The sequence below is a fragment of the Hippopotamus amphibius genome, chromosome 8 (genome assembly GCF_030028045.1).
Source record: "Hippopotamus amphibius kiboko isolate mHipAmp2 chromosome 8, mHipAmp2.hap2, whole genome shotgun sequence".
In the NCBI taxonomy this organism is placed as follows: domain Eukaryota; kingdom Metazoa; phylum Chordata; class Mammalia; order Artiodactyla; family Hippopotamidae; genus Hippopotamus; species Hippopotamus amphibius.
In genome coordinates, this window is record NC_080193.1 from 95,746,002 (window position 1) to 95,770,336 (window position 24,335).

Here is a 24,335-nt window from a genome sequence, read left to right on the forward strand (position 1 = left end):
AAAGCAAATCCTTCAGTAACATTTCTTAGGCATAGGAGAAAAAAAAAAGACGTACAGCTTCAGCAGAACTGTAATTCTACCAAGAGAAAGTATCAGTCAATCTACTTTACTGTCACCAAAGGATCTGAAGCTGGCTGGCTTTGTTATACTTCTTTCTCCCTTATACATGGAGTTGGAGGGAGGGAAAAAAAAAAAAAAAAAGCATGAGGAGTTAAAAAAATTGATGAAGCCCTGACCCTTTAGATTCCATTTATAGTCGGGGCCTGAATGCCATCCCCCTGGACTAGCAAACTGTCCAATCCAGCCGCAAGTGTTGAGATTCTGTGAGGCACTAAGTGAAATATATATGCAGGCCCTTATACCATTTAACACTCTGGGTCCGCCTTCAAGACACTGGGCTGTGGATCAACAGAACCACCACTCCTCTTCCAAGAATCAGTTTGACAGGTTCTTTTGGAGGTGCTCCTTCTCTTTTTTTAACCCATCCTTTTAAACAAAATGGCACCAAAGAAGGACGTGAAGAAACCTGCTGCTGCTGCTGCCCCAGCCCCAGCCCCAGCCCCAGCCCCGGCCCCGGCACCTGCACCGGCCCCACCCAAAGAAGAAAAGATTGACCTCTCTGCCATTAAGGTAATGAAAAGGGTGAATTGTTTGGTCACTGAAACATCTTTCAACAGTAGGGAACACTAGGAACTTTCAGAGAGGCATATTTTTCACTGAGAGGAATGGAATTACTAAGCAAACTGGTAGATTTGGGTAGAAGAGAATCTTGAGTTAAAAAATAAACTGCAGCATGTAATTTCAGTAACATTATTATGAGTATGGTATTATATTTGGAAACTGTTTTTGCGCTACTTTTTGCTTTCTGCTTCCTTTTTTCCATAAATTGTCAAAGTGCAAGATGTTTGACAAACATTTAAACCAGTGGTTTCTTTTCTTTTTTTTTAAAATAAAATCTCTGTGGAAACTGGATCGCTTCCTTAAAGCTACATCAAAAGGAAAGTTTTAGTTCCTACTTGTTTCCAAAAGTTTAAAAATAGGATAACCCAGTTGTCCTAGAGGTATTTATTTGACAGCTACTTTATTTCATCTGAAAAAGAAAAGATTTTTGCAATTCAAGTTAATTCCCCCTTCAGATTTGCTTAATAAAATTTGATAACACATTAACGAGATCCCAGTGCCAACAACTATGCACTCAAGTGTTCCAGTGACTACAACTGTCATCTTGTTTATTTATATATAGTGTTTAATTCCAAATGTGAGTTGCTTCTAAATGAAACTAACCCCCCCACCCAAATATTGTAAACTTGTTAGTTATATGGCTTTGAGCTTATGTCTTTGAGCTCTTGCATACTGATCTTGAACTAAGGAGAATGTGATTGATTTTCATGTCAACACTTTACTGTGATCAAAGTTCTCAACTGCCAAAAGATTATCTGCTTTATGGATGTGCCTGTTTCCTCTCGGCCATGTGACCCATCAAATGTGCACCGGCTCCTCATTCACTGGGCTCTGATTGGTCAGAATGACAGTTTGAAATCTTCCTCTAGGGAACCCTGCCTTATATGGAAAACTAGTGGGTGAAAGTGCCTAGGAGGTGATCATTTCACTTAAGCTGAAAGTTCAGTGCTTGATAAATCTGAATTTTGTTAACTTAATACTTGTTAATATTTAATATATTGTTTACTTACAACAACCAAGCTAACCTATAAATAAATAATTCATTGACTATTTTAGTATAATTGTAGATTTTTAAAAATATTCCTGACATAAATATTGAATTAGATCACCCACAGATGTATGTGATGGCATTAAGTACATATATTCGAAATTTTTATAGCATTCCAGTTAAACATGAAATTTTATGTTTCAAAGTAGATCATCACATATTTTATCTTGAGTTAGTAGGTAACTGAACTCATATCTGAAAAAAGTTGGTCATAGAATCTAATATTGGTTAGGAACTATTCTTAATGTATATCCACTTAGGAGAAAAAATGAACATCATATCTTCTAATAAATGTTTTTCTATCTTGAGGACTGCATGCATACAGTTCATTAGGAGAAAATCAAATTTTTCATCTCTAGCAATACTAGTTAATGTATCTTAAAGATGCACACTGACTACATTATACAATGAGTGTGATTACAGCCACTACAATAATTCTGTCTCTATTCTTTGACTCTCCATTTTATATTAACACAAGATACATGAATCAGTGTCAAAGCTATTCCTCTTTATATTTATTATGATTTATAGGACAATATCATCCTTTGTATCTGGGACTACAAGCATTTGGAGAGGAAAAAAATGTGCCTTCTTAAGGAGAAAAAAGAAGTATCCCACTAATGAAAACAGGCTTTAATTTTCTTCCCCAAGAAACTGTGTAAGAATAAGTAAATAAATAAAAATTTAGTTTAGCAGGTAAGAAGTCTCCAAAAAAAGACAAAATTCACTTTTTAAATCCAAAAATTAAACTGATTTCTTCTTCATAGCACAGAAGTGACACTTTTCTGTATCTTAAAAAAGATTGGTTTATTCTTTCATTTTTATCTTGAATTAATACTACTGTGAGCTAGTACAACTAAGCAAAAGAATGAAATACTTCTAGAGAGTCTCCGTAAAGATGGGATGTGCTCTATTTTCACCATTTCATTGTAGAATGAGAGATGTGATGGATCTTGATAAGGGACACAGACCAAAAAGGAGAAGTTCAATGAATCTGGAACAAACAGACTATCTTTCATTCAGAGAGCCTGTAACTAATAGAAGGAGTAAAAAGAAAAGAACATAACTGAAATATATTTTTATAAAATAATTTAAATGGCTTTAATGATATGCATTCAACAATAGGAAATCAGTGCACATTCATAGATATTATAACATAGCCAAAGAATGTGATGCAACTTGAGAACTTTATAAAATCTAATTTCATTCCAATAGGTAAGAAAACTAATTAAAATGTGCATTAAAACATTTCATATTATGATGCTTTTAATCACTTAATGACATTTCTAGATATATTACCTCATATAAGTTATAAACTTTTTTCAAGCAGAGAAAATGAACTTTAAAGAAATTAATAGACCTGTTATATGTGTTCATTCACTTTCTGAAAACTCGATAAAGAACAAAACTTAATTGGATTTTACACTTTCTTTCATAAATCATATAAGACTAGAAATCTAGCTGTCCTTCACACTTTGAGTAGGGCTGAAGTTTAAGTGGAACTATCTTTGTGTAGTATTACAGCCATAACAATCATAAATGTAATCCCTCAATACTATCCCAGTTAATATCTATGTTCCATATTATAATATACTGTGTTACTAGCCATATATTTGATTCTCCATAAACTCTGAACAATATGAATTCATTTTATCAATTTCTTAAGCGTGTTTTCCAACCTGACTTCACACTTCATTGGTTATTTGTTTAGAATATTTCTTCAGTTGTTCTGACATAAAACCTTTGATATTTTCTGAGGGAATGATTCCTGATGTTCTAGCCCCATGGATTTTCTATGAGTATACGTTTCAAAAGCACAAATACTGCTGATATCTGAACATTAAAGCTACTGTCCTGGATGGTCTTAAGCACCCTTTGCTTACAGAGAGCTGATACTTCCAGGAACAATGCCTAGATTAAAGAACACTGTCTGACAGAATTGCAAGTGTTGGAAGTAAAACCCACCATGAATTAGTTGCAAGTACAAACACAAAAATTAATACTTGTTGCCCAAAACTGCAACCAAATGAAATAAAAAAGTAAATAAGTATGAGATGACCATGTGTCTGGATTTTAAAAGCTCTTAAATGTTTAAGCGAATTTTTTGCATGATGCATGTCTTAGCTGATATGTCAGGATTGCTCTGAGGTGATGGGACTTTGAATCATGTCTGTGATTGTGCTGCTTAAATTTTAGTTCTTGTTGTATTTACAACTCAATCAGGTCATCGCTGACCAGATACTGCAGGCGACATTGCAAACAGTGGTAAAGGTACAGAATGCATTGACAGAAACTCATCAAATAACAAATCTCACAGCAACAACTGACCATATGCTTGGGAAGATTTAAACTCTCAATGTAATGGATAAGTGGAAATATAGCATTCCCAATAAATACATCTATTTACTGATGAGTATTCAATGGAGGCAAATATTATGTATTCATTTCAACACCTGACTTGTTCTGGTCCAGGTACAGGATTGTTTGTGTTAATCTATAAATTATTTTTTCTCCTCTCTAACAAAGCTAACACAAACCCAGTCCCACTTAGAAGAATTATTGGAAAAATCAAATGAGGTCATGGCTCATGAAAGGCTTTGAAAATTACAAAGTTCTTGTAATATAATAATCAGTATTTATTATGAATTTACTCTGTGCCTTATTATCTTATTTAATCCTCAAAACATTACACTAAGGTTGTTTTTAGCCTCATTCCGCAAGAAAAGAAACTAAGCCTAAATGAGTTTCAATGTCAGGCCCATGATCAAATAACAAGTATATGATAGGGCTAGGATATAATTTAGCAGACCAAATCCAGAGTCAACTATATTAACCATAACCTAAACTATCTCCTGTTTATAAGAATGTGAAAAGATGCCTTGCTGTTTTCAAGAACGTGAAAAGATGCCTTTTTTGCTCTTCAGGATATGAGATTAAGAGAGGTCAATATAAGAATGACCCTCATATTGCCCTGCACAGCCCTTCTGTAGCCAGAAGAGGGGGTGACAGGCACACATCAGAGCTAGTTCATCAAGACTTTTGACCTTGGCAGTTCTTTACTGTTCTGTTTTCCTCAGCTTTCCCCTATCTTAGCACCTGTTGCTGACAGGTTGGGTGTTCTCATTTACAGATAGAAGGTGAAATATTAGGAACCTAGAAAGACCTCCTAGTCACTTTGCTCCAGCTTCCTGTAAAATGTTATAAATGGAACATGGATATTAAAGATGCTGTTATGAGAGTAGATTGGTAGTTGCTAGGGTGGAGTGGGGATGGGAGAAAAGAGTGAAGGTGATCAGAGGGTATAAACTTGCAGTTATAAGATTAATAAGCTCTGGGGATCTAAAATACAACATAGTGACTATAGGTAACAGTGCCATTTTGTATACTTAAAAGTTGCTAAGAGATTAAATTTTAAAAGTTTTTACCTTAAAAAAAAAAACTTTGTAGTATGATGGTTATGTTAACCAAAACCAACCAACCTTACTGTGGTAATCATTTCACATAACAAAATCATCACGTGTTAAATCATCATGTTGTACACCTTAAACCTATACAATATGTCAATTATATCTCAATAAAGCTGGAAAAAAACTATACCAAAGTATTTTTAAATGTAGCAAAAGTTACTGTATTTTAAAATAATTTTGCTTTTGTTTAATTAAACATACACATATGTCAAACCTGACCTACAAATTTTGCCATCAGGTTAATATTCTAAGAACGGTATGGGTTTCTATTTTGTTTACAAATAAGTAGCATGATTTAAACTGGAAATCTCAACCAAAGATTCTTTGGAGTGCTATACAGAAATATGCCACATGTATAATGATTAAATCTTAACTAGTCTGAGGAAAAGAAATAAGAATAGAAGACATATAGTCAATTTCTAATTAGAAGGAATAGGTGAAGACATAAAATGTTTCTAAGTTTTCTTTATATAATCTTAAGAGGTTGTCTTCTTTTACTCTGGCCTTTTAATACAGACTAATTTTTAATACAACTAAAATGTCAACCAACTGCAATATTCATCCATTTGTGGCATGACTATAACTTCAGAAGCAAACCAAAAATTATTTGAGACTATCACTAGGTATCAGTATCAAGTTTTCACTTTGAAACATCTACTCTGTAAAAGAAGAGAACAGGTGGAATGAAGTGTGAAGATATTAAAGGCCATTCTGTAACTCTGTCTAAAATTATATTTTAAATAATATGTAACTGGATAATGTCTTTGCAAAATAAAAGGCAGTTTGGAAAGGAATAGGTATGTTCACCAATTAATAGTGAATAGCACTTTTAATTTTAAAGATAATGAAATTTTTGCAAGACAAGGAGACCACAAAGTGACAGTGCCAAATTTAGCCTCTCGACATTTTAGTGCTGCAAATGAACCCCCTGGCAAGTTGTCTTTAGAAGCCTTTCCATAATTACCCAGCATTAAGCACCATCTGACTCATGGAAATTGTGGAAAGGATTATATTTAGTCTGCTGATACTACACTTTCTTCTGCTTCTCTTCATACTGGAATACTTTTTGTATGAAAATAAGATCTTCTATAGTTTTTCTGAAAAACTTCTACAGTTTGTTTCTCCTCCTCAAATCAGAATCTGGAGGGCAAAAATTGCAATATACAAGAGGTAATGGCTTCAGTTATACTGGTTAAAATGTAAATTATATGGATGATAAATCCTTGTTATTCTGATCATAAATTAATAATAGTGAGTTGAAGCCAGAGCAGAAAATTTTTCCTAAAGATAAAACCACATCTTATTCAACTTTATCTTCTTCCTTCCACTGTGGTAAGTGAGGTTCTTTGTACCTAGTAAGTATCCAATGATATACCATCTCCTGATATAAGTGAGATATAAAATATTCATTTGAACACAGTGTTATGAAATTTTATTTTGCTTAACTCCTCTTTACCTAAACTACTTCAGAATAGTATCATTTACCAAAATTTTAGGCAACTTGCCCTTTTCCATTAAAAAAAAGTGAGTTGCTGTAGATACTACTGACAAAAGGATGGAAAACACAACATTATAAAACCATAGCAACCCTAGAAATCATGCAGTATAATATTTCATATCTGAGGAAGCTATAACCCAGATAAGAGAAGTTATTTAATTAAAGGACACATGATTTGTTATACGAGAGCCAAACAAAATTCTGAACACCTCAACCCCCATCTAAGTCTCTTTCCACCATATTAAAAGACCTGAAATCTCCAAAATAGTGGTGTCAATATTCATATATCCCTTTTGTCACAAAAGGAACTTATACTCCAGATAAATAGGAAAAAGTGGATACTTATAATTTCTTAAAACACATACACAAAGCATTTTTCTAATGCTCTTATTTTAAAAATAAAAAGAGGAAGGAAATAAACACAATTTCGATTTTTAATTAGATTGCATACAAACAAATGCACAAAGAAAAGTAGGTGCAACTCTCAAGAAACCTTAAATTTATTTATCAACTATTGACAATGGGAAAGCTGATGAGAAATCCGAAGCAGTACAGACTTAGGTCACATTTTAAAATTTTATTAAAATTCACTTAAACCTCTCTGTTAATTCCTCTAGGTATGAATTGTATTATTTTAATAATTCAGCCTTTGCTCTAATGTGACTGAATTCAGTTGACTAGTCTAGGCATCCTAAGCACAGAATTATTCATTTCCTCTTCTATTCAGATCAATTTATCTAATATACCATGTATTCTCTCTTGTATTAGACAACCTGGGCTGGTACTGTATTGTCATTGTTCTTAATCTCTCTTTTTTATACCATATTAGAGTCATCAGCCTAAGTATATCCTTTGTTGACATAAAAAAGCAATAAAAAATATCTATTTCCTATAAATTACGTGAATTGCTCTGAAGCACAAAACTCTCAGAGTTCCAAAATAGTACTTCTGCCTGCCTTTTATAATGATTCTTCATAACTCTAAGATTGGAGTGAAATTATTGTTTTCCTTAGGGTTTGCATACATCCAGGCATTAAATCAAAGAACATGCAGCAATGTTTTCTTGACTGGAAACTGGCCTTGGTTAAATCAAGGTCTTTACTTAGCCCCACCAGTCATTAGCCCTACTGTAATATCTAGCAGTGATGATGAAGTTCTTTAAAGACTGTAGACTATGTTCCTTCCAAGGGCATTAGCCCTCAGTATTCAACATTACATATCTTCCAGATCATCTTTTATTATAGCTCTTCTTGTCATACTAAAGCTTAACATGCATCAATTCCAGAGCCTGTTGGATTAAATGCATTTTAATATTTTTCTATAAATCAATGCCTTCTATATACCAAAAACTTTATCTTGTCTTTAATCAGTTAACCAAACCTCATGATTGCTATTAGAAAAATATTTCCCAAAGTGAGAAATAATCTGAAAACATTGCAATAGAAATCTTTTTTAGTACCTACCAGTACCTTGTTGACTACTACTTACCTAAATCCAATACTAAATAGTACATGAATCATAAAAATATGGAATGTATTTTACCAACAGTCTAAAATAATTATGTCGGCTAAACTGGAAATACCATTTAAAAAGACAAATTGGGGGTTGGCAAATTAGGAGTCCTGATTATAACATTTATATAAAATCTAAAGAAAGGGTCTGGAAATATAAAGGCATATACATCAATAACAAAATGAGCATGCCTACAATATGTGTGGCAGTTCTAGGTGCTGGAGATGCAGCACCAGAGGAGAATGCATGCCCCTCCTCTAGAATGTAAGCTCTTCGAAGGAACTGACAAAGTCCCTTCTCTCAGAGAAGATAATATCCTGCAGGAGGAGCCTTGTTTGAAGCGGGAATTTACTATACATCTGTTCTAAAGGTTTTAATTTAATGAAAATTCTGTTGAGCATCTAATATAGGCAAAGTATTTTATAGAGTTATGGAAGATACACTCTAGGAGTAAGGCAGGGGCAGCATTCCAAGAGGAAGAGGTTGGCTCACACTAGGGTTCACATCATGGACCAAGGGAAATGGCCTCCAGTAACAGCCTGTGCTTTCCAGAAGTTTACAGTCAGGAAGGTGAAACATATTTCAGTGGGAGAAAGGAGCTAGGCAAATAAAAAAGGTTCTTTCAAGGGTTTTGAAGGATAGTTAATTTCTAAGGATTTTGAAGGATAGTTAATTTCTAAGATGATAGGAGAACATTCCAGATAGAAGAGACTTAAATCTAATTTTCAAAGCAAACCAAATGATGGCATAGCAAACTGAGTCCAAAAACAGCTGACATTTTGTATTCATATCATGCCTCTGTTCAAACGGTTGATTACTTCATCATTAAAACACCTAGGAAGGGATACAAGAGAAAGTTTTTGCCATTTGTAAAAGTGTACCAGAGAATAAATAGCATCTCCCATTTGTTCTATAAGCACAGCATCTAGGTCTTCTAACTTTTAAACTACAGTTTATTCTCTAGACTAGACTAGACTGTAGTCTTCTCCACAATTGTCAGTAGCTTGCTTAAATGTTTACTGTGATCCTCAATAAGCACAAAGGAATCTAAACTCTCATTTTCTATGTGATAAAGATATAGATAAAAACTAGAGTGAAACAGTTTGACAACTGCCTCCATTCTATTTTAATAAATAATAAACCTTTACATAATATGCAAGTGGTTATGAATAGCTTATTTATAACATAAATACAGCTATTAAAATGACTTTCCAGTTTACTTGGCAGTTTTACACAAATTGGTTGTATTTTATATGTATTCAAGGACACATTTTTCTATCTGAAAAAAATGAAAATGAGCATTAAGTAGGGTATATGATGGGCGTTTGTAGGGCAACTTTGATGAATTTGTTTTGTACTGTCTATAGTTATTAATTCTACTAAAGATATATGCTAGTTCTCAATGTCACAGGGCAATTCAAATTTAATGACACAATACCTAAATACAAGACTCAAACCCAAAGAAACATGGTCTACTCTAATGGCTTTAATTTTTGCATTAGAAAGCATGAGACTGCAAATTACACAATTATCAAAGGTGACAAATTTCCACCTTTGTCCCACCCTTTCATTTTCCCCTAATGATTCAAAGGATTTAAATTTTTTCTATTAATTTCCATTTCCCAACAACCTCTCAAAATGTCAATCTACTCATGAATACATGTTTACCTGGGTACTAATATCTTTTAAGTTATATTTTCAATCCTCATTTTGGGACTCAGAGTCCATGAGATTTTTTTCACTGCTTCTAAACTTTTGACAAAAAATGATATGCATTTAAATACTGATTTCTTTGCAAATGGCTTGGGGGAAAGCTGCAAAGTATACATCTGTCTAGCAGAGGGAGACTATGCCTTTTGCGACCATTCCCTTAAAAATAGTTGCTGAAACAGTACTTAAATTAGAATTTATCTCTAACATTTTTTATGCCTTTGAGCTGCTTTAAATATATAGAAAACCGATAAATATGTCTGAATTTCACTGGACATCTAGACTGATTTTTCCCCCTACCATCCTAGGAAGGGAGCTGCCCCCTATTTTCAGGTAAGCTGTTATGAAAACTTACTACCAGTCAGTCCCATGGATACCTTTAAAATTCTAAAGTGCACCTTTGCATTTCACAGCACCTGCTTTGGATTCTTTTGGTTCTCAGTCTCATGACTGAGACATAAAATGTTTGACACAGCAGAAAGGGAATCAGCACGTCCTAGTAAGACCATAAGCAACATTTTTAAAACTTAAAAGAATATGTGCATCAGCTTTCCCTCCTGGAAGAACTTCATAAATTCAAAATATATGACTAAGCCACCATAAAGATAACAGGGAGGGAAGCAAATACCCACCCTAATGTAAGAAAACTAAAGGAGAATGCTGAAAATGGAGATTAAAACAATTCCTGGCTTAGATACACTGTACACTCCTGAGAATACAACATGCAAAAGAATGGTCTTTAATCGGAGATTGCACAAGCTGACCAGATTTTCACTTGCATAGACCCTAAGAAACACAGAGAATGTTTGTATCCCTTTCAAGTCCTCTGAACATTACCACAAGGGACAGAGCTACAGAGAGTGTTCCTTCTACAGCAGTTGCCATTTGACACCCCAAACCAGTCCCACCCAGTAAGTTCCATTTATACCAAAACTGCTGACTTGATGTTTGCAAAGTCCACAATGCACCCAGAGAAGGGGTCAGCCGGAGTCTTTAGAGAAATTCTAAGCTCCTCTGCTACTGAACAAGTAAGAAGCTTCTTAAAGGAAGACGCTCCAAGAGACCATCTCAGGGATAAAGTCCATAAAAGTACTGACAGGCATTGGTCTCACCATGGCTGTCCACTCTTAGGTTCTGATTTCCTAAAAATAGACATCAGGGTACAGATTCCTCTTTCCCTTTGCCCTAAGAAAGCTAAAAAACTCTCCAATGGGAGTGGCTGCTTCTCTCTGAAACCTGATGCTACCTGTGAGGTCACAGCTCCTCCAGAAATAAAAGGCAGCCTCAGCAAGGGAGGCCCCCACTCAGGGATTGGAGCAGCCCTCAACTCACTCTTCTGCCTTGCCACTGTTTGCAGCCCAGCAGCTCCATCATGGTGGGTCCTATGAGAAAACTATTGGTAATTTATAGACAGATATAGATAGTAGATAGGAATAAAATGGAGGAGAGAACATATGCAGTTTGAGTCTGTAGAATCTACTTTTGGTTTTTATTGAGGTGGGTTGAGGGTAAAAGAGATTAATTCAAGCTATTATGCCAACTGGAAAAATACATCTTACTCCCAAAAGCAGTACTTTATGCTTCACCAACTTTCTATATCACATGAGGTTTATTATATCTAAACTGAGGGAAAAACCTGCAACTATAGCAAAATATTATACCTTAAAAACAAGCCAATGATGCTGATAACTAAAATTAAATATACTACTTCCATGCATTGGGTTAAAACGTACTGGATAAATAGAAGTAAGACCCAAAGTGACCTTTTTAATGCAGTGTATTTGTACTTCTTAATACAGTGTATCTGTATTAGACATATCTTAAATACACCATAGGCTATTATATTGTTCCAGGAAGAATTTAATTTAGCATTTGTTAAATTATTGACTCATGGATTAAGACACAGATAGATATTCCCTAACTATCTTTTGCAATAGCTTTTTATTTTTCCTAGATTCAAAAGTATCCTAAGGCAACCTTCTTATTCTATGACACCTACATGGCTTCCTAAAGGTCTCAGAGCAGAGAGCACTCTCTTCTGTCAATGCATTTGAAAGGGTACTAGTTGTTTCTTTCTTTCTTCCTCTCTCTCGCCATTGCAGTCCTTCAGCGCTGACCAGATTGCTGGTAAGTGAATTGAGCTTCTCTGCTCCAGAGGTAGGCAGAGCACTGCTTAGTTTCTGAAATATCACTCATCTCCAAGGCATGTTACTGTGTGGCTCAACCTGTTAGTATCTAAGCTATGCCTGAACTCTGAAAAGTAGGCATACTTTTTTGAGCTTACTTTGAAGATTACTCAGGGAATGAGCTTGGATACATTTAAAAATCAGGACATTTTTGTTTGGTTAAAATGTTCTTTGTGGTTAATTTCTTTCTAACAGATCGAGTTCTCTAAGGATCAGCAGGATGGTAAGTTTAAACGATATAGTTGTTAATATGTGCACACTCATAAAGATGGCATGTGAGAAAACCAACTCCCTTGAGATGAGATTAGCTCTTTCTAATTATCCCCACTGGTGTTGTCACTCTAAATATAAATGCTCTCAATCGCTCTAAATATAAATTCTCTCAATATGAACCCTTCACGTATGATCGGTAATCAAAGGTTTAAGCAAACGAAAGCTAAATGCCACAAAACAATTCCTTATATTCGCTGATTTCTAAATAGAACCAATTTGATACAGTAGGTAATACCATGCATATGCCCCCAAAAAAGGATGTGGGTTTTAGATGGCTATTTTGTTAATCAGATCCCTAAAGAGCAATTTGGCAGGTCTAAATTATTCAATTTGGAAAATAAATTGATTCTAAAACTGCCCAATTACCAAACACACATAATCTCGATGTGTACCATGGTGAGTTGAGAGAAACAGAGGGTGAAGAGGACATAGAAAAAAGTGCATTCAGAGAAAAAGAAGGGGAATATTATTTATCAAAAAACTGCGGAAGGAGCTATAGACATCTCCTGGTCCATCTTTAGAGATGCAGGACAGGTTCCCAGACAGGTGTTGAGACTGACTCAAAGATCCAAAGAATAAATGATAGGATCAAAATCTAATATTAGTTTAAATTAATTAGAAATTTATTTCATAGAAACAGTTTCTAACTAGAAGACTTCAAACTCTGAAGATTCAAAAGAATCTGAATAGTTTCCCTTAAACTTCCACTTTTTCTTCCTCAGGTCTTTATATCCAGGAGATCCCATGCTCTATGAATCTTGTCTTTTCACTGAAAAGTGTAGGGCAGAATGTTTTATGGAGTGAAAGAGTCACATATTTAAATAAACAGAGACAAAAATACATCTATAGAAGGGATAGAATAAAATTTTAGTTTTGTAATATTGTGAAGTAAGCCAGAAAGAGAAAAACAAATATTGTATGCTAACTCATATATACGGAATCTAAAAAAAAAAAAAAAAAATGGGACTGATGAACCCAGTGACAGGACAAGAATAAGGACGCAGATGCAGAGAATGGACTGGAGGGCACAGGGTTGGGGGGCGGGGGGCGAAGGGGAAGCTGGGATGAAGTGAGAGAGTAGCATAGACATATATATACCACCAACTGTAAAATAGATAGCTAGTGGGAAGTTGCTGTATAACAAAGGGAGATCAACTCGATGATGAGAGATGCCTTAGAGGGCCAGGACAGGGAGGGTGGGGGGGAGTCACGGGAGGGAGGGGATATGGGGATATGTGTATAAATACAGCTGATTCACTTTGGTATACCTCATAAGCTGGTACAAGATTGTAAAGCAATCATATTTCAATAAAGAGCTTAAAAAATTTTTGGTTTTATAATATTGTATAAATTGGAATATTGGTCATAATAATAAGTATGTATGTATTATATGTTAAGATATATAATATATAAATAATTGTGATAATACTCATAAGTATGTAATTATAATTATACTCAGTTCTCTACCTAAAGGAGTCAACATTTTCCAGTCTGTTTCAGTGTCTGGAATATCTCATATTTGGACATTAGTTAAGAAAACAAAGGATATCTGCTATAGTACAGACTCATTATATATCATACATATCATGGTTAATGCCTTCATGTAGGTGATTAGATGATTTGATGACTCAGAACTCAAGATCATTTCAAGTTATGCTAAAAAGGACTAATTTTTCTTAATGAAAACAGTTGGTAATTCTACTATAATTTGTTTGATTTTAATATATTTCTAACTAATGATGCTGCTGCATTATCTGCTACAGTATCCCTCTCAAATATCTAACTTACAGTGTCATTATGACTGCCAAACTATGGGAGACCCAAGCAATAGAAGACTTAAAAGCTTTTTCAGAGACAGAAGGACTTGGTGTTGAACATTAAGCCTATTATTCCATACGTGAAATAGGTTTTAGATATAGAGGTTCAGTAAACACTGGTGCTGTGGACTCGTTTTCTCCTGTGCCAGCAATGCAAATGTAAGCATTTTCAATTGAAAGGAAATCTTCCATTTTAAGAAATAAAGATGTACTTTGCTTCCTTCTTCAATGGTTAGAGTTTTTCTCATGGCTGCTCTATTTGAGTGTATCACAAGTTTGGAGTAAAGAAAAAAACACTAGAAAATTATAGCATTCTAAAGGTTAAGTCCTGTGCTCTCCAGCAGAGTTGCACTAGCCGCATGTGGCTATTTAAATTTAACCTTTAATTAAGTAAAAATAAATGCATCTAAAAGTCTACTTTCTCCTTTGCACTAGTCATATTTTAGTGCTTAAGAACCACGGGTGGCTGGTAACTACCACCCTTTTGGGCAGCCCAAATACAGAACATTTCAATCATCACAAAAAGTCCTAGAACAGTGTTGTTCTAGACTAGGGGCTTGCAAGTTTTTTTCTTAGAGAGCTAGATAGTAAATATGTTAGGCTTTGCTGGCAGTACAGTCTCTGTAAGAACAACTCAATTCTGTCATTGAGGTATGAACAGCTGTAGGCAATGCGTAAATGAATGGGCATAGATATATTCCAATCAAACTTTATTTACAAAAACAGATGGCCAGCCCATAGGCAGTCATTTGCTAACCCATATTTTAGACTCTTTAAGAGAATAACTAAGCCTTAAAAATCTAGGGTAGGAAGAGCAATATCTTTGTGGCCTTTAAATCAACGAAAGGATTCATGTCAGAGAGATTCTATTACAGCTCATTAAACCCTATTTCTATATCAACATCTAACCAGGGTAACAGTGAGCCCTCTGAGCAATCTGCATGAAAGCCTGGAGCCAGTAATAAGAATAGTTCAGTTTAACATGTCCCATAGAAAGATAAAAAATAATATTTGACTAATGACTCCACAGTGCCTGCAGCATGTCTTTTAGATTAGGGAAATGATCTGTGATGTCAATTGGCGTCGAATTGGTGGGGGAAATTTCAACAAAGAATGATAACATGATCTATAGTTGATTTTGAACATAATGTCTGGTGCAATCTTAGATTAGGGGATGGAGGGATAGTTAAATAGGATGTTTTTCTGACTAATCTATCTAGAGTGCATCTCTTGGTCTGAGACCACTAATGGACTAAAAAGAATATTTTCACCCCATTTCATCCACAAATAGGTTTTGAGTGTTGGTATTAACTCCAGCAAGTTTCCAGCAGTACTTTTAGGTTCTCCAGAAAATTTAATTTAGTGAAGTTTTAAAGGTTCAATTAAAATGTCTTTACTTGCCCCTAAATCCACGGTAGCACATCTTTCTGTCTTTTCGGTGTATACTTCTTAATTCTTTGTTAATGTAAGCCTGAAAGGCAAAACCAATTCTATCAAAGGAGAATGACAAAATTTAGGGAAAGTAAGCAACAGAGTGACTGTGATAAAAAGAGAACACTTTTAAAATATGTACTTACATACACACATGAATACAAGTAAAACTAGGGAAATCTGAGTAAAACAGGTGGAATCTATCAATGTGAATATTCTGGTTGTGATAGTATACTTTGATTTTGTAAAATGGTACTATTGGGGGAAACTAGACAGAGTATTAAAGAGATCTCTTTGTATTTTTTCTTAAAATTGCATGTGAATCTGTACTTATCTCATAAAATTTTAATTTAAAATGTGTATTTACATTCTAAAGCTAATACAGCAACATGTTAACATACATTATTATCTGAAAAAAGAGTAAAGTTTAAAGTGATCACCGTAGTAATAGATTCAAACAATAAGTTTCCTTCTGAATCAGTTACACTAGGAGCCTTTTTTGAGTTACATATTGAAGTAGTTAAATGACACTAGAACTTAGATATTTGTCTCATCTTTCTAATTTTTTTCCTGGAAAATGAAATTACTCCTGAAGAAAACTAGCTAAGGGGGGAGGGATGAATTGGGAGATTGGGATACCAAATTGTACACTCTAAATATATGCAGTTTATTGTAAAAAATAAAAAAATTAAAAATTAAAAAAAAAAAGAATCCAACTGCCAATGAAGGGGACATGGGTTTGATCTCTGGTTTAGGAAGATCCCACAAGAAAAAAAAAAAAAAGAAAACTAGCTAAGAGAAGAGTCTAGGAAATTTGTACCTCAAGAGCAGGTTTTTCTATGTAAGTTAAGAAGTTTGGTTTAACTTCACATAACACAACCCAGATTGAAAATCTGTTTTCTTGACATTTTATTAATGTTGTTAATTATTTGAGGGATTTTACGAGGAATTCTTAAGATTTCTCAAGGCCTCAGAATTTCTTAACCCAGCGCTGTGTCCAAGGCAGATGAAGGAGATATGAATGAATATGACTAGGAGTTTCAATTTCCATATCTGATGAATAATAACATATGACTTGAAATTGGAAATGCTGCTTTAAAATAGTCCCGAAAAGAAATGTCAAAAGGGGGTGTCAATTGAGCTTAGCAGAGGGAGAGTCCAAAAATAACAACTTAAGTGACTGGCAAAAGTTGTAAAAATAGAGGAGAGTTTGAACTGGATTCTTGATGAAGTTTGGGTTAATTTATAGGTCTGAGGTAGAAAAAAAGCATCCTAATGTTTCTTGCCTCTTGCAGAATTCAAGGAGGCGTTTCTCCTATTTGACAGAACAGGTGATAACAAGATCGTCTTAAACCAGGTCGGTGATGTCCTTCGGGCTCTGGGCACAAATCCCACCAATGCAGAGGTCAAGAAGGTTCTGGGAAATCCCAGCAATGAAGGTAACCACATGTTTTCCCAAGAAGTTGGGAAGTGTGTGTGTGTGCGTGTGTGTGTGTGTGAGAGAGAGAGAAAGAAAGAGAGAGAGAGAGAGAGGTTTATAGAGAAATAAGTTCCACAGAATAGGGTTTAATTGACTCCTTAAGGAGTGTGCCTCTTGGACATCTAGAGTCTCAGTTTTTTACCTCATAAGTTAACCTTCCTTTGAGAATTTGTAAGCATGATATAATTTCACATTAATGAAAGGAAATAATATCTAATGATAACATCAACATCATCATCATCATCATCATTATGCTATCTAAACACACCCTATAGGACTTCCCTAGTGGTCCAGTGGTTAAGACTCCATGCTTCCAATGCAGCAGCCATGGGTTCTATCCCTGGTCAGGGAACTAAGATCCCACATGTCTGCTGCAGGGCACAGCCAAAAAAAAAAAAAAATCTTAAAGGAAACTCAGCTTTCTTAATTAAGAACAAACAGATGACACCTTAATAAAACTATTTTCTGTTTCCAAGCATTGTAAAAAGGTTTAAAAACCTAAGCCAAAACCTGCATTCAGTCCCCCAAGGTAAATCCTAAGGCAAAAGTCAGTGAGATACTTAAGTGGCAAAACTGAAGAAGTCATTGCTGGATACAGCAATCCAGTCATTAGTCTGGAACAAGGAAATTTTTTCTAATCCCATGATTCATGGCAAGTATAATAGTCTATTGAAAAATACCACTCTGAACAACAAAAAAAAAGGGACAAAACTAAAGTTTTTTCAAGTACATATTTAGACTATTTATCCTTGCCATAAGGACAATGAGGAGGGGAAGGCAAATAATCTCTTTTTTTTTTTTTTACAGAAAAGACCATTTTCCTTTATTATAAAAGAAAAAAATTGATTTCATAAAACATACATCTAAATCAGTTTGCTGGAATTTTCCTTAAACTTCATTCTCTTTGGAGGAAAATGTCCATGTAAATCATGAAAAACGTAGCTGGGAGCATGAGATAAAGGAAGAGCATAATAAGCCAAATTCATTTTTAAATGCCATACTCTAACTTATCAGACATTCATCTTTAATGGAATTATTAGGTAAATGTTCATTTATTCAGCATTCAAATTTAATCTCCTTAATGTTACTCAAGGTACTAGACTTCTACACTATAAGGGAAGACTGGTGAATGGGAATTTTGATTTTAGGGGTACATAGCTTTATTGATTTGTATATATCTGGACAGTCTGTTTTAAACTTTTGCTGTGAATAGTATTTACTTTGTCAGAAGATACTGAAAAAAATTCTTATCATCTCCAGGCCTCTAAAACTGCAGAAAAGTCAGGAGATCACAAAGTATTTAACACACACACTCTCCTCATAGGCTTCTTTTTTTAATTACTTAAAATTTAAAGAAATTAAAGGCTCTGCAAATGCTCAAAGGTAGAATATATATTAAAGTTCATTTAGGCTTTGCGATATTTATGTGCTAATTGGTTTGTTATCAGTATATGTCTATATTGCTTCCCTAGTGTTTATAGAAAATATTAAATTGACAATAATAATAAAATAGTAGCTAACACTGATTAAGCACTTAGCTTGTCCCAGGTATTGTAATAGACTTTGCATGTATTATCTCATTTAATGCTCACACTAACACTACAAGGTATCTCTCGACAGATAAAAAAGTTGAAACACAAAGAGGTTCAGAAACTTGCCCATGATCACATAGCTGTGAATGGTGGACTGGGGATAAAGCTCAAGCACTAGGACTCCAGAGCTCATGCCATGATCACATAGCTGTGAATGGTGGACTGGGGATAAAGCTCAAGCACTAGGACTCCAGAGCTCATGCTGTTATCTATTACAAACATTTTGTCATCAGCCATTTACCAAAATTTAAGCTGTGTGAAGATTTTTCAGATGATCTAAAATGAACTCTCAAGCTTAATTTGTGACTCAGAGTGGAATTTAATGATAGCTAATAACTCTCCAAATTGCAATTTCTTCCAGAGTTGAATGCCAAGAAAATTGAGTTTGAACAATTTCTGCCCATGCTGCAAGCTATTTCCAACAACAAGGACCAGGGCAGCTATGAAGACTTTGTTGAGGGTCTGCGTGTCTTTGACAAAGAAGGCAATGGCACAGTCATGGGTGCTGAACTTCGTCATGTTCTAGCTACACTAGGTAAGAAAAATTTATTTCAGCAGACTTAATGGGACAGAATATATAGGAAAGAGCGTGACTTAGGGCAATCACGTTATAACCAAAATAAGTAGGGGGAAGGCTACAAAAGGGAATATGAAAAAGAAGAGTCAAAAGTTAAGGATCATATCAATTAGCCTCAATGTCAATGAGTTTATTTTGGGGAAATGGTAACAAATTATCGGTAATGAATAAGTAATGTTCAGCATTGCAGTTCTTACAGGATAGAGTTTGGATGATCAGGTATAGTGTGCATTTAATTAATTTATTCAGAAACAATTTATTGACAGCCTTCCTGCCAGAGGAACAGGAAGGGTTTGGTTTCTGTTCTCCAAGAGGTTATAGTCTCCAGGAGTCCAAAGCTGGTCACTTAAAGTAGAACTTTGAAAATATTCTCTGGTTTTCTTTTTGAAGAAAGAGTTTTGTTTCATCAGGTGAAAAGATGAAAGAGGAAGAAGTGGAAGCCCTGATGGCAGGTCAAGAAGACTCCAATGGCTGCATCAACTATGAAGGTACAATCTCATATGCTCTGGTGGTTACAGCAGCTCTGAACTGACTGGGTTGACGATGGACATCTTTTGAGTTTAAAGCAACTTATTTTTCTCTACCTTTCTTATTGAATATACACATGTTACTTATTAGCAACCAATTATACAACTCTAAAAAGTTATCCTGTAAGGATCTGACTATCCACATAAGATTTATTCCAGTGGGTTTTAACATTCCTGTGCATTGTTATACAGGTTAAAGTGTGTTTTCACTTTTATCTTTTCTTGTTAGATATTTACAACATCTCTGTAATATGGGGTTTGTGTTAGAATAAATTTTAATATTAAATACTAATATCCTTTAATATTACAGTTGGAGAGATCTCAAAATCCTTTACCGCAAGCAGTTATGAAAATGAGTACTCAGGGCCAAAGATGTTTAGCTATTTAGTGGTCACATCATTAACGGCAAGGCTGGTGCTAAAATTCATTTCTCCTTTTCTAGTGTTCTTGCTTAAATGAAATTTATCTCACAGTGGCCAATTATCTATTTCCTGCCACCAATTTATAGCAGCTTCACCTAGAGGGTCCGAAAAGCAACACACCACACAAAATAATGACGCAAGATAAAGCTGCATGATATAACTTGTAAATTTCAAATTTTGCAACAAAATTGAGAAACTAATCCATCCTCCACAAAAGACTAATCTAAACACATCTCAATAAAGATATGTTGATAGCTTTGATATAAATATGGACTTATGAAGTCTAACAACTTGGAAAAAAGTAAGAAAAGAAAAGCAGAGGGGAGGGAAAAGAAGTGGAAAGGAGAGAACAGAAGAGGACAGGAAAGGACAGGAGAAAAGAAAAATACTCAGCCAAGCATATCTTCACTGACAATCTTGGTTAAATTTCACTTTTTTCCTATAAACAATATTGTACATTCAGCTACTGCCATAAGTACGTTACATAAAAGAAGACTCATTCAATAACTATTGTTTGGACAAGGGTATGTTCATTTAGAAAATAAAGGCAGATCTGGATCTCCTACTAGGATAAATTTCACATGAGTCAAACATTTGAATGTAAAAGCTAAAAGCATAAAACCCATGAAAAATTATGCTGAACTTCACTAATAATAAAAGAATTGCAGATTAACACTACACTTAGATATACTGATTGCCAAAATTAAAAGTTTGACCACACTTTGGGTTGAGGAGAATGTGTGGAAACAGGTGATCTCATGCATTCTTGTTGGGAATATAAATTATTAAAATCCCTATGTGGTGATGTGGTACTAATTATTAATTCTAGCAAAACTACTTCAAGAGATGTAGTCTTTAGACATCTTGCACTCAAGTGAAATGAGTGATATATGATTATTCATTACTGTGTTTTTCACAATAGCCAAATATTTGAACAACTTAATGTCCATCAATGTACAATGTATCAAATAGATTTTGGTACATCTACACAGTGAAATTCCCTACAGCCCTAAAAAAGAACAAGGACACCCTTGTTTATGGTTATGGTAATATTTCTAAGATACATTATGAAGTGAGAAAAGCAAGTACAAAAGAGTTTGTAGAACACGCTACCATTTGTGTAAAAAAGATTTTTAGAAACATATATTTGTATTTTCTTATACATGCATAATAGCTCCACCAACTTAGCTATAAAGAGAGGAAATATATAGCTGGAAGAAAATGGTGAAGAACATTTTTTTTTATAAACTCTTCCATACCTTCAAGAAAAAATTGTAACCATGTGAATTCAACACAATCAAAAGCTAAACTTAAAAAATAAGGGGAAAAGCTGTAAATCCAGTATCAAGAATAGTGAGCTATACAGAGCTTAAACTCTATAGAGTTATAGCTAAGAATAATTAGAAATGAATTAACTTACTATACTGCTCTCTTATTAAATTTGACTGTTTTCTAACTCTAAACTGTCTGTATTATCCCTACAGCTTTTGTCAAGCACATCATGTCTATCTAAATGGAGTTCTCAAGGTATCCATCTGTTCCCTCTTTAATAGGTAAGGCTTTCTCAATACTGTATTTTTTTAATGTAACAGCTTCATATATATGCTGTCCATATAATTAGTATTGGTTCTTAATGAAGAGTTATTTATATTCACCAGAACACATTAATATAATTCATATAATAATATTAATGAGTTATTTATATTAACCCATATCCTTATGGTGGGTTATTTAGAAACAGAGCATTTTTGTGTAAGTGTACAAGCAAAAGTTTTTGCTTCCAAGTATAGATCCTATCTTTGTCTGTACTATAATTAACAGTGGAGAGTCAACAAACCAGAGACTAGTTAATTAATTTAGTTGAAACACAACAATAATAAAAACATTAGCCTAAGTTATTTAACAACTGAAGTAGTTTTTAACAATTACTGCTCTGGAAAACTGTTATCACAGTCCAAACTGCAGCACTTCAAACCAGGTTCTTACAGCAAGGAAATACCTTACCTTGGAAGTGATGGTTCATTTTGTGCTTTTTCTTCTTTTTCACTTTACATTATTTCCTTCCCCATTTCCTTTCTGAAAAGATGCCATCAGCATCTAACTCTTTTTCCCTTTTTCTTTACAGATCAAGCACTGTTTATGAAGACTGGCAGGAACCTTATTTAAAAACACCCATGACTAACTGTCCAAAGGTGTTTACCATCATTCAGAAAAAACAAAACAATTTGGACCATTCTAGACTGAAGGACTCCCTGAGTTTTTATACACCTTACGTTTCTCTCTGAATTGTATTCATACCACACAAACCGAGTGTCTGCTGCTCTAGACAAGAAGGATAAAATACTGACAATCTCAAATCCAAGTACTGCTCTTTATTTTCTACCATGGGTCAAAGAACATCCTTAAAATAATAAATCAATAAATAACTTTGGTCAGTCTGGAATGTTCAAGTCGCATTGTGTTTTTATCTTCTTGCTTAGCGAAACTAATTTTTAAAACCCCAGTTCTTTTGCTAATGTACAGAATATTGATGGATTATAAAATTTTAAGAGAATAAATAATTACAGTCTATACAATAATAACTGAATAATAATGATAATCATATGTTACTGAAAATGCAAAATAGAAAACGGAGGAAATTCAGATAGGATCAGAGATGGTTTAATATAAACTATCCAAGCAATTTAAGATGAAAGCAAGTTTCTTCAGTTTTGTATAAGTCATCGTATACATAGTTTGACCTATTTCACTTCTAGTGACAATCTGGCCTATTAGAAAATTCTAATAAGCCCTTGATCTGTCTCACTGAATGTCTTCAAGGATAAAATTTAAAGTGACCTTCCAGCTGTTACTTAAAAAATCCTCTCTGGGGATGAGACTCTTACTCAAGACCTCAAGATCCTGTCTATTAATATCCTCTGTCTTGCTATGATTCCCTCTGCTTTGCATGCCCATGTCCCAAAATCTTGGTTCGATCTTTTAATACATGATCTAAATGGTAAGATTAATTGATAGACAAGTTCATAGTGTAAACTTACTTCATCATGTCATACTGCTATCATGTATCACTTTTTCTTTAGAACAGAAGCAGATTTGCAAGTTAGCAGTTGGATATTTAGAAAAGATGAAATGATAAATAGTTCTCCCACTCTCTAAAAAGATATCTCTAAAATATATGCAATTTTAAAAACTCTGAAAAGTACCTGCCTGACTATACATTTTTGGAAGCTGAAACAACTTTGCCCCGATGTCGGGCACTTTAGGCCATAGGCTCCTATCTTTAGCAAAGGTCACTAAGATTTCAGTTACCAACAGCTTTAACTTTGACCTAAGTTTCTGTAGCCAACATGATGCTGAGACATCACAATCATTCTTTTAAGGAGGATTTACTATGGGCTCAAGGTCTTTAAGGCTAAGATCTAGGCTGGTTTGCCTAAGACCAGAAATTGGATATTTCACACAGCACTATGCAATAGAACCTTCAGTAAAAATGGAAATCTCTACCTACATTATTCTGTATAGTAATCATTAACCACATTTGGTGACTGAAATGTGACTAGTATGACTGCAGAATTGAATTTTTAATTGTATCTCATTTTAATTAATATAAATTGCCACATGTGGTTCATGAATACCATACTGAACAGAGCAGCTCTCAATACATGCTTATATTTGGTTGTTACATCAGGAAATAAAACATGTTTTTAAAAATTATAAATGTCAGCATGTAGAGAAGCTGACTGGTACAAATAGTCCAATCATAAAAGGCTTATTTTTGTTTTTGGAATATGTGGCTAAATTTCCCTTCTTCTACACTCCTTTAACACTTTTCAATTAGAAAAATGTGATGTCTATAAGGCAGTAAATTTTTAGTTCTCAAGCTTCATATTTAGTATTTTTCTCTCAAGACCTTATAAAACTGCTTTAACTCCCTGTGGGATAACATCTCGTACACTGTCATGGGACCTAACCTTATTAAATTACCATGTGTAAGATGCCCATAACTCAAATTGCAGCAGGTGCAAAATAGAGTAACAGGCGGAAGAGTGACAGTAATTTTTAACATCTAAACCAGCTGGCAAAAATGACAGGTGCTTAATTCCTCAGTCTTTAA

The 24,335-nt window shown here is 34.4% G+C and overlaps 1 protein-coding gene across 2 annotated transcripts; it reads left to right on the top strand.

Moving 5' to 3' along the window:
- The first annotated feature begins 214 nt into the window (after window positions 1-214).
- On the top strand, window positions 215-22,737 carry MYL1 (myosin light chain 1). 2 transcript variants are annotated; one of them, XM_057746402.1, is made up of 7 exons: window positions 215-630; window positions 12,298-12,325; window positions 16,919-17,062; window positions 19,057-19,230; window positions 19,683-19,760; window positions 21,706-21,774; window positions 22,347-22,737. In XM_057746402.1, the coding sequence occupies exons 1-6, from the start codon at window positions 499-501 to the stop codon at window positions 21,732-21,734; spliced, it is 585 nt and encodes a 194-aa protein (XP_057602385.1). In that variant the 5' UTR covers window positions 215-498; the 3' UTR covers window positions 21,735-21,774; window positions 22,347-22,737. The 2 variants fall into 2 exon arrangements, with proteins under 2 accessions (XP_057602385.1, XP_057602386.1); XM_057746403.1 differs by lacking the exons at window positions 215-630; window positions 12,298-12,325 and adding exons at window positions 11,223-11,291; window positions 12,019-12,043.
- The last annotated feature ends 1,598 nt before the right edge of the window (window positions 22,738-24,335 follow it).

Coding starts and splice junctions, on each gene's coding strand:
- MYL1 (XM_057746402.1), top strand. CDS start 499: ATGGCACCAAAGAAGGACGTGAAGAAACCTGCTGCTGCTGCTGCCCCA. Junction 631..12,297: donor TTGACCTCTCTGCCATTAAG/GTAATGAAAAGG, acceptor TCTTTCTAACAG/ATCGAGTTCTCTAAGGATCA. Junction 12,326..16,918: donor CTCTAAGGATCAGCAGGATG/GTAAGTTTAAAC, acceptor TGCCTCTTGCAG/AATTCAAGGAGGCGTTTCTC.